Raw genomic sequence first — 10,000 nt, forward strand, 5'->3', positions numbered from 1 at the left:
TAAATCTTTTACATCTTTTACATCTTTTACATCTTTTACATCTTTTACATCTTTTACATCTAAATCTTTTACATCTTTTACATCTTTTACATCTACATCTTTTACATCTTTTACATCTTTTACATCTAAATCTTTTAAATCTTTTACATCTTTTACATCTTTTACATCTTTTACATCTTTTACATCTTTCTGCATGGCTTTACGTGCTTCACATGCGTCCAGGTGCTTCCACAGCGCCCCCTGTGGACTCTCGTGGTGTAGCTTCTCTCTCTGCTTCTGTGGCCGGCGGCAGGTCGGAGGACGAGATGCTGAAGTTCATGGGTCTGATGAACTCCTCGTGGATCCTGGACGGACACGACATCGCCACGGCGTTCAACCTGTCCTGCTTCCACAAGATCCTCGACCTCGGAGGTGAGAGCGCCTTCATGCATCCATTCTGATGTTTAAAAAGTAAAGCGGGCCTGAAGAGGTTCAGTGCTTCTCTCTGAATAACTCCCAGGGTGCACCGGGGCTCTGGCCCGCGAGATGGCGAAGGCGTACCCGGCCTCCGGCGTCTCGGTGCTGGACCTCCCGCAGGTGGTGGAGGCGGCTCGGAAGCATTTCCCTCAGGACGACGACTCGGTGGAGTTCCTCAGCGGTGAGGCTCCTCCTGCTTATTGATGAGGTTCATCAATACCTCGTCTATTAATATCTCTGATGCTGCTCATGGAGCACTCACTCACACCAGTGTCTCCTGCAGGAGACTTCTTCTCCGGAGACGTTCCTCCTGCTGACCTCTACGTTCTGGCCCGGATCGTCCACGACTGGCCCGAAGAGAAGTGCCTCTCTCTGCTGAGGAAGCTCCACGACGCCTGCAGACCAGGTGGGTCACCTGCAGACCAGGTGGGTCAGAGGGTCACCTGCAGACCAGGTGGGTCAGAGGGTCACCTGCAGACCAGGTGGGTCAGAGGGTCACCTGCAGACCAGGTGGGTCAGAGGGTCACCTGCAGACCAGGTGGGTCAGAGGGTCACCTGCAGACCAGGTGGGTCAGAGGGTCACTTGTAGACCAGGTGGGTCAGAGGGTCACCTGTAGACCAGGTGGGTCAGAGGGTCACCTGTAGACCAGGTGGGTTCGGGGTCACATAATATCCATCAGTCTGATTCTCCGTCATCATGGTGATGTCATACTGGGCGTGTCCAGGCGGCGGCGTCCTGCTGGTGGAGGCGCTGCTGCTGGAGAGCCGGCGCGGTCCGGTGACGGCTCAGATCTTCTCCCTCAACATGCTGGTCCAGATGGAGGGACGCGAGCGGCCGCCGTCCGGCTACACGCGGCTGCTCAGCGCCGCCGGCTTCCAGGACGTCCAGGTGTGCCGCACCGGCAAGTCCTACGACGCCATCCTGGCCCTCAGGTGAGCCCAGACCCTGCTGGACCCCGCTGGACCCCGCTGGACCCCGCTGGACCCCGCTGGACCCCGCTGGACCCGCGGCCCTCCAGACACAGCAACGCTCCGCTCCAGTCTCCGTGTACGTGGCTCCCAGTGTGTGTCGTGGTGAAACCAGTGAAACCAGTGAAACCAGTGACGTGCAGGTGTCGTGGTGCAGTTCCTCTGGATGGAAGCTTCTCATATTTCTGTGTGTTTTGTATATTTCTGCGAGCAGAACAATCCTCTGTTTCCTGCTGCTGTGAACGTCCTCGCTGTGTTTCTCCTGTTCGTTCTGACCAGGACAACAGGAAGTTGTTGTTATCTTCCCGAGACAACAGGAAGTTGTTGTTATCTTCCCGAGACAACAGGAAGTTGTTATCTTCCCGAGACAACAGGAAGTTGTTATCTTCCCGAGACAACAGGAAGTTGTTGTTCTCTTCCCAGCTGTAAACATAAATAACATTCAGCAGCAGCGTCGTGTTTGAGTGACGGACGAGACGCTGAACGTCAAGATGCTCTTTCCTGTCCTGTGATCTTCATTAAAGACCCACTTCCTGTTTGTCCTTTTCAAGTCTTCATTTATTATTAGAATAAATCAATATAAACTTTATTAATCCTCAAAGGGAAATGTATTGTTGGAGCAGCTTACAGACTCAAAATAAAATATGAAAGATTCATATATATATATATATATATATATATATATATATATATATATATATATATATATATATATATATATATATATATATATTTGTTTTGTTTTGTTTTGTTTTGTTTTTATTACTTATTTTTTTAATGAACACATTTCTGCCACAAAAAAAGTATGACAAAAATAAGAAAAAAAGTCATATTTATGAAACCCCCAAAAAAGTATGTGAAAAAAGAAGTTATAACTATGACAACAAAAAGAATGATGAGATAAAAAGTCTCCATTCTGAGCTCAGTGCTCTGCTGTTGCTGGTGGAGCCTGCAGCCACAGCAGCCAACGAACACACAATGAGCTACACAATTATGACGTATTTCTTTTAGCGGAAATTGTCTTCCATACAGGACGAACAATCAAAACATGAACCATAAAATTACCAAAGAACATTGAATTTATTTGTAAATTTGGAAACTCCCAAAAAATTATAATTAAAACCGAATGTGTTTTAAAAAATATATATAAACTAAAAATGTGTTTTTTAAAACACTAAATGTGTGTGTTTTAAATCAGTAAAACAAACTAAATGTGTGTGTTTTAAAACGGTAGAAAAACTAAACTACTAACTCAGACTACTGTGGGGGCTCTGCTGCCCTCCAGCGGCCGACAGGCGCAGCTGCAGGCCGGCCCCGGGAACCTCCTCCCGGCCGCCCGCTCCGTGTTGGTGTGTATGTGGAATGCGGGTCAAGCGGAACTCACGGCGTCAAAACTCAAAACACCGGCTTTCCTCTGAAGTGCTCCGTATGTACCGTTCACGTTCTTCTTCCAACTGAAAAAGAAGCTTCAAGCCGTCGTGTGCCTGGATAAATATATTTGACATATGTTGTTGTTTTTTTCACCGGAATGTTCTTAACGGTCGGGGGAGGGGGGAAGGGGAAGGCGAGGGGAGGGAGGGAGGGAGTTTGAAAAAACAAGAAGAAAAAAAAAAACAACGTCATTTTAAAATGGCGCCAAAGATTTAACCCTCAGCCAGCGGATCGCTTTGCTGGTAAAAGTGTCCCGTCGGCTCGCAGCTGTTAACCCGGGGCGACACTCACAAGCGCGTTCACGTGTCTGGTGGTTTGTTTAAACGTTATTGACCCTCGACTAATGGCTGACCGGGGACTGTGGGCTCAATATGGAGGAGGAGGAGGAGGAGGAGGAGGAACAGGAGGAGGAGGAGGAGGAGGAGGGGGCGCCATAGACACCAACTGAAGCTACGTACGTAGCCTCCAGCTAACCAACGGCGCTAACCCTCCTGAAAGTCCCACAGGTGATGACGTCACGTTTACACAACAAACCGACGGCCGTTAAGATATTAACCGCCATGTTTTTTTTTCTTTTTGCCAAGTGTCTTTTTATTTATTTATTTATGTATTTATATTGTTTTAAGTTAACAGTCGTGGAAAACATTCACACGTACGGAGTCGCCGGGTGTGGGTGGGCCCGTGCGTGCGTTGCGTAACGTGGAAAGGAGGCGGGGTTACGTCACGTTACGTCACGTTACGTTAGCGAGCGATTGCGAGTGCGATTCAAATATTGCCACGCTGCGTGCGCGGCTCTGATTTTAAACGAAAGCAAACGCCGCGCGCCTCTCGCTCTCGCGCGCGACGTGCCCGCCTCCCGGCGCCGTTTCTGCGCGTCACCGGCTGAACGCGCTCGGTTTCCGCGCTTGGTGTCTTGTTTTTGTCGTCGTTGTCGCCTTCAACGGTGAGTATTACTACGCAGTGCGCATGCGTCAACACGAGCCGCGCGCTGTCACATCAGGAGCAGCCGCGGGCCTTGTTTACGTTCCAGAAAGCACTGTTTGAAGTCGAGGAGAGCCGCGTGCACGCCCAGAGCTCCGTGCACGCGGCTGCAGGGGCAGCGTGCTGATGGTTTGGCTGGAAATGAAAACTCAAGTCAACATTGAAGTGTTTTCACATTTCTCCATTGATCTATATCTTATATTTATGTCACAAACTTTACTCGAAGTGTTATGACGTCATGTCAGTTTTTGGGTCACCTTTGTTATACGTGTGAAAAACAAGTGTTTATTTACCATGTTGTCACAAAAGAATCCATTGTTCTAACTTCCTCCTGTCTGCTTCCTGTGAAGTGTTCCAACGAGGAGGAGGAGGATGAAGAAGAGCAGGCACACCAGCGGCAGCAGCACCGACGAGTCCGACAATGGAAGTAAGCTAGAAGTCTCCTGCTCACGCGTTCATGTGTTCATGTGTCCCGTCTGGTCGCTGTCAGTAAAGGTGTGTACTTCACCTTCAGGAAGGAAACAAGGAGAGAGGAAAGGACAGAAGACCGGCAGGTGGACAGAGATTAAGGAGAAACTAAAGGTCTACGATCTGAGGGACAGGAGACCGAGTATAGCCAGCCAGCCCTTTAAAGACATGCTCTTCTCAGGTCAGAGAGGGAGAGAGGGAGAGAGAGAGAGACAGACAGACAGACAGACAGAGCTCTCTGTAGCGTTTGTTTCGTCCTCCATCTGACCTCAGCCGGGTGGAGTTTGTTCACTATGATGTGTTTGGTTTTAACTTTCAACTCTGGAATGAAAAACAACAAAGAGATGCTTCAGGATGTAGAAGCTTTTCACAGAGCGGCGTCTGCATTATAATAATAATAATAATAATAATAATAATAATAATAATAATAATAATAATAATAATAACAACATGTCCGTGGCAGTGTTTCTGCTCATGTGTGAATGTTGATCAGAGCCCGATGAGGCGTTTAAGGACCGTGTGCTTCTCCTGCAGGCAGCTCCACCTGCTGGTCGCAGCAGTCGTCTCTGGCCAGGAGGCCCACGGGCCACAAGCCCTCCGAGGTACGACCGCCTTTTACTCATGGCTTCTTCTCTATGGACACGCCCCCTCGCCGATAGCCAATAAAACAGAGCGGTGGCCCATGTGCTTCCTGTGTAGACGTGGTGGCCTCGCTGCGTCTGTTTTTAGTTCTGTTTAGTTTTGCACCACAGTCTGAGACTGGTTCTGTTGCATCATGGGTAACTCTTGTCCCGCAGGTGTTCCGGACCGACCTGATCACAGCCATGAAGGTGCACGACTCGTTCCCGCTGAGCCCGGAGGAGTTCTACGTCCTGGCCGACCCGTGGAGGCAGGCGTGGGAGAAGGGCGTCCAGGTGCCCGTCAGCCCGCAGGCCATCCCGCATCCCGTCACCAGGTAGGCCGGCCCCGCCCTCGGGAAACAAATGTTCGTTGTGAGCGGCGGGCGCTAACCGGCGCGTCTCCCGGCGCCGCAGGGTTCTAGCCGAGAAGGGGATGGAGCTCATGTTCGTGAAGCCCAAGAAGCTGATCCGGACCTCCCGCGCCAAGGCGCTGGGCTACGTGGACATCCGCACGCTGGCGGAGGGGACGTGCCGCTACGACCTGAACGAGCAGGACGTGGCCTGGCTGCAGGCCGCCAACGGGGAGTTTGCAGAGATGGGTGAGCGGCGGCGGCCCCGCGGCGGCGCTAAAAGAAAAGATGGCCGACCCCGCTGCGATCAGCCCGGTAAACCTTTTGACTCGTTGCAGCCGTGCCGCCGCTGGACGAGATCAGCATGGAGCGCGCCATGGAGGAGTTTGAGCGGCGCTGCCTGGAGAACATGACGCACGCCACGGAGACGGAGGAGGGGCTCGGCATCGAGTACGACGAGGACGTCGTGTGCGACGTCTGCCGCTCGCCCGACGTCGAGGACAACAACGAGATGGTGTTCTGCGACAAGTGCAACATCTGTGTGCACCAGGTCAGAGGTCACCAACACACACACACACACACTGATGCACCAACATGCAGCTACACTAACTCTAAACCACATTAAACTGGTAATGCACGTCTGGTTCAAACTAAAACTTTATTTAAATACTCAGCGGACGTTTTAGTGGAGAAGGTCCTTCATGATGATGACTTCATCTGACACCCCCCCCCCTTCCCCCCCAGGCGTGCTATGGCATCCAGAAGGTCCCGTCCGGCAGCTGGTTGTGTCGGAGCTGCGCTCTTGGCATCGTGCCAAAGTGCCAGCTGTGTCCGAAGAGGGGCGGAGCCATGAAGCCCACGAGGAGCGGCACCAAGTGGGTCCACGTCAGCTGCGCCTTGTGGATCCCCGAGGTGAAGCAGAAAGAGAGAGAGAAGTAACACGAGGAGACGATGTAGACGACGTCTCTCTGCTGCACTTCCTCCTTCTGAAGGCTTCAAACGTCGTAAAACATGACCTCTGTTTCACGTGAACGCCATCTTCGTCTCCCAGACTGAAGCTCTGTGTCGCTCTGCAGGTGAGCATCGGGAACCCGGAGAAGATGGAGCCTGTCACCAACGTGTCCCACATCCCCCCCAGCAGGTGGGCTCTGCTCTGCTGCCTGTGCCGCGAGAAGGCCGGGGCCTGCATCCAGGTGAGCCTCATGAGGGACCTGCAGACTTGTTCCATTGAACGTCGCTCTCATCCTTTAAATCCTGACTGGCTGCTTCCTGTGCACGTTACCTCTGCATAGAGTCCGCATTAAATCCCATAATGCTTTGCGTCTCTCCCCCCCCGGACTGCAGTGTTCAGCCAGGAGCTGCCGGACGGCGTTCCACGTGACGTGCGGCCACCAGGCCGGCCTGGAGATGACCACGCTGCTCATGCAGGACGACGAGGTCCAGTTCAAGTCCTACTGCCCCGAGCACTCAGGGCTGCAGGGAGCCGAGCGCCGCGACCGAGACTCCGGGGGCGAGGAGGAGGAGAAGGAGAAGGAGCAGAAGGGCCGTAGGAAAGGAAGGGAGGAGGAGCAGCAGAAGGACCGCAGGAAGGACCGCAGGAAGGACCGCAACGCCCCGCAGCCGGCCGGCAGCCGGCAGCAGGAGAAGCGGCTCAGCCTGCGGCAGCTGAAGCTGCAGCAGATGGAGGAGGAGTTCTACCGCTTCGTGGAGGCGGACGAGGTGGCCGGCCACCTGAAGCTGCCGCCGGCCGCCGTGGACTTCCTGTTCCAGTACTGGAAGCTGAAGCGCCGCGCCAACTTCAACCAGCCGCTGCTCACGCCCAGGAAGGACGAGGAGGACAGCCTCGCACGCCGCGAGCAGGAGGCGCTGCTGCGGCGCCTGAAGATGTTCACACACCTGAGGCAGGACCTGGAGAGGGTAGGTTACTACTCCTGGACAGGAGGGGGAGGAAGAGGAAGAGGGACAGGAGGAGGAGGAAGAGGAGAGAGAGGAAGAAGAGGAGGAGCAGGAAGAGGAAGAGCAGGGCGAGATGAATAAATGTAACTGCAGTCTGAGGAGTTTGTTTCATTGTTTCTTCTTCATATTAATACTTTTTTGGAATGATTTAATAACATATTAATACCTTTTTAGAAGGATTTAATAACAGAACATATGAGTTGACGGTGGTGTTACGATCCAGAACAGACAGGAAGTGACCTCACAGGCCATGAAGCTGCAGATGATTGACAGGTTGTTCACCCGACAGACTCCTCCTCCAGCGGTCACGTCCTGTTTAAAATGGCGGCGGAGAAGCCGTCTCTCTCTCCGTGAGCTTTGTTCTCTGGCGGTGAACAAACGCTTGTTTCTCCGCCAGAGAACAAAGTCTGAGACAGTAAATGTGAGCCGGCAGGACGTTTAAAGCTCCTCCACAGGACGAACAGCTGTTCATGTTGCTGCAGTCAGTCCTGATGGAGCGGCCAGAGAGAGGCTGACGTTGCTGCTGTCGCCCTCAGGTGCGTAACCTCACCTACATGGTGACCCGGAGGGAGAAGATGAAGCGCTCCCTGTGCCGAGTGCAGGAGCAGATCCTGCAGCACCGGCTGCTGCTGCTGGACCGCACGCCGCTGGCGGGTGAGAACGAGTACATGTGTTGTGTTTGTGGTCGTGTGATCTCGACCCCACGTGACTCTCTGCTCGTCTCCCTGCAGATCCTCAGGACGAGGAGCCGCTCTCCTCCTCTCGCGCTCCGCCTCGCTCCGCCTCCGCCGGCTCGGGGCCGAGGGCCAAGCCGCCGCCGTTGAAGCGTGAAAAGGGGAAGAGCGGCGACGGGAAGGACGGCCCGAGCAAACCGCTGGAGGCGAAGGACGGCAGAGGCCCCCGAGTCAAAGAGTCGGGGGACGCCGAGGCCCCGAACCACGAGACCCAGAAGCCCCACGAGCCGGACGAAGTCCAGGAGGCCGCCAAGCCGCACAGAGCCGAGTGCCGCAAAGGCCTCAGGAGGGAGGCGCCGGGGCCCGAGCACGAGACGCCGGCCAGACGGAAGCGAGAGAGCGAGCAGGAGGAGAGGAGGAGGAGGAAGAGGAGGAGCGGCGAGGCGGAGGTGAAGAACCAGGTGGGGTCCCGGCACCTGGAGAGGACCGTGTCCATCCGGCTGGTCGACATCAGGAACGCCGACAACGACGACTACTTCGCGGACGCCGGGATGACCAAAAGAAGCCCCGCCCCCCCACAGGCGGCGAGCATTGCCAAACCCGACCGGGCCGACGAGGGCTCAGATGCCGCCGACGGCTGCCTCAGGAGAGAGGCGGCGGCCGGCTCGCACGCGCCCAACAGACACGCCGGCGGCCATCTTAGAAGCTGGGGGAAATTTAGGATCCCAAAGAGGCGCGAGAGGCCTCTGACGGAGGAGGAGGAGGAGGAGGAAGAGGAGGAGGAAGAGGAGCACCAGCCCAACACCCCAGAGCCGTCGTGTCCGAAGACACGACACCGCGCGGGGGCGGAGCCCGGCAGGGAGGCGGAGCCACGCCTGAAGCGATGCCACTCCCACCAGCTGAGGGGCGCCGCGGCGCTCGGGCGGCGCTACGGCGGCGACATCATGCGGCGCGGCGTGCTAGCATCCTGATGCTCTCTCTCGCTCTCTCTCCAGGAAGCAGACAACAGATTAGAAACAGAGCGGATATTTATTTTGTATTTGTAACATATGTAAATCTGGGAAATCTTGTACTTTATTTTTAGCTAGTTTTTAGAAGACGTCTCTACAGGCGGACGTGCTGCGCGCCGCTCGGGACCATGAGCGATGAAGCTTTACTGTGTGTGTGTGTGTTTGTGTGTGTGTGTGTGTGTGTGTGTGTGTGTGTGAAGACTGTGACGTATAATCGCCACATCAGCAAAACTTTCAATCTTCTTTTAGTTGTTTTTTAGCTTCATTGGATGTAAAAAAGCTGCAAACAAACTGCCTTTTTATTGCTGTTTAACCTGCTGGACATCATGGACATCATGGACATCATGGACGTCATGAATGACACTTAAGTGTAACTGAACTGATGGCATCATCGCGCGCTTCCTTTTTGCTCTGCAGCGTTTGCACTAGAGGTGAGGAAGAGGAGTTATTTTTACAGTGAAGACTTTAAGGGAAGGTGTGCTGGTGTTGCGCAACACGAGGCCTCCAGAGGAGGACGTGTCCTGCTCGTCTTCAGGTGAAAGCTCTGACGTGTCTACAGACCACAGCTCGAGGAGTCTTCACTCATCGACGCGTCTGCAACTATTTTTGTGAATCTGCTAATCGTTGAAATCATATTTCAAAGAAAAATAAAAACTTGCTTGTTGAAGATTTTCCACCGTGAGTTTTTCCTGCTGGTCGTGGTTTCATGGTTTCATGGTTTCATGGTTTCATGGTTTCAGACCGTCGGTCGAGCAAACAAGTGTAGTTGCATCATTTTTACATTATGAAGTGTTGATGAAAGTCATTAAGAAGTGACTCGTCTACGCTCTCGTCTACGCTCTCGTCTAGGTCCTCGTCTATGTCCTATATATATATATATATATATCTATATCTATATCTATATCTATATATATATATATCTATCTATCTATATATATCTATCTATATATATATATCTATCTATATATATATATATATATATATCTATCTATATATATATATATATATATCTATCTATATATATATATATATATATATCTATCTATATATATATATATATATATATCTATCTATATATATATATA

The 10,000-nt window shown here is 52.5% G+C and overlaps 2 protein-coding genes across 9 annotated transcripts in view; both read left to right on the plus strand.

The window, feature by feature from the left end:
- asmt2 (acetylserotonin O-methyltransferase 2) overlaps window positions 1-1,963 on the plus strand; it is a 4,823-nt gene extending 2,860 nt beyond the window's left edge. For 2 of the 3 annotated variants that reach the window (XM_068599762.1, XM_068599763.1), the window contains exons 6-9: window positions 293-411; window positions 500-637; window positions 740-862; window positions 1,182-1,963. In XM_068599762.1, the coding sequence (XP_068455863.1) occupies window positions 293-411; window positions 500-637; window positions 740-862; window positions 1,182-1,393 (592 nt within the window). In that variant the 3' untranslated portion in view covers window positions 1,394-1,963. The remainder of the gene's footprint in view (window positions 1-292; window positions 412-499; window positions 638-739; window positions 863-1,181) is intronic. The other variant, XR_011079953.1, reaches the window with a different exon arrangement.
- A 745-nt stretch (window positions 1,964-2,708) lies between these two features.
- On the plus strand, window positions 2,709-9,582 carry jade1 (jade family PHD finger 1). Of its 6 annotated transcripts, none has more exons than XM_068599758.1 (12): window positions 2,710-2,851; window positions 4,188-4,264; window positions 4,352-4,486; window positions 4,840-4,907; window positions 5,103-5,260; window positions 5,340-5,524; window positions 5,614-5,825; window positions 6,020-6,187; window positions 6,352-6,468; window positions 6,620-7,192; window positions 7,768-7,885; window positions 7,963-9,582. In XM_068599758.1, exons 2-12 carry the CDS (start codon window positions 4,210-4,212, stop codon window positions 8,874-8,876), a joined length of 2,703 nt encoding a protein of 900 aa, XP_068455859.1. In that variant the 5' UTR covers window positions 2,710-2,851; window positions 4,188-4,209; the 3' UTR covers window positions 8,877-9,582. The 6 variants fall into 6 exon arrangements, with proteins under 6 accessions (XP_068455861.1, XP_068455859.1, XP_068455858.1 ...); XM_068599757.1 differs by lacking the exon at window positions 2,710-2,851 and adding an exon at window positions 3,253-3,362; XM_068599756.1 differs by lacking the exon at window positions 2,710-2,851 and adding an exon at window positions 3,615-3,799.
- The last annotated feature ends 418 nt before the right edge of the window (window positions 9,583-10,000 follow it).

Source organism: Clinocottus analis, unplaced genomic scaffold (genome assembly GCF_023055335.1).
Source record: "Clinocottus analis isolate CAN_PGR_092001 unplaced genomic scaffold, fCliAna1.0.p SCAF_5, whole genome shotgun sequence".
NCBI classification, from domain to species: Eukaryota; Metazoa; Chordata; class Actinopteri; order Perciformes; family Cottidae; genus Clinocottus; species Clinocottus analis.

Excerpts from the sequence above, each read along its gene's own strand:
- jade1 (XM_068599758.1), top strand. The coding sequence starts at position 4,210 with ATGAAGAAGAGCAGGCACACCAGCGGCAGCAGCACCGACGAGTCCGAC. Across the intron at positions 4,908-5,102 it reads CGGGCCACAAGCCCTCCGAG|GTGTTCCGGACCGACCTGAT; the intron begins GTACGACCGCCT and ends CTTGTCCCGCAG. Across the intron at positions 5,826-6,019 it reads GCAACATCTGTGTGCACCAG|GCGTGCTATGGCATCCAGAA; the intron begins GTCAGAGGTCAC and ends CTTCCCCCCCAG.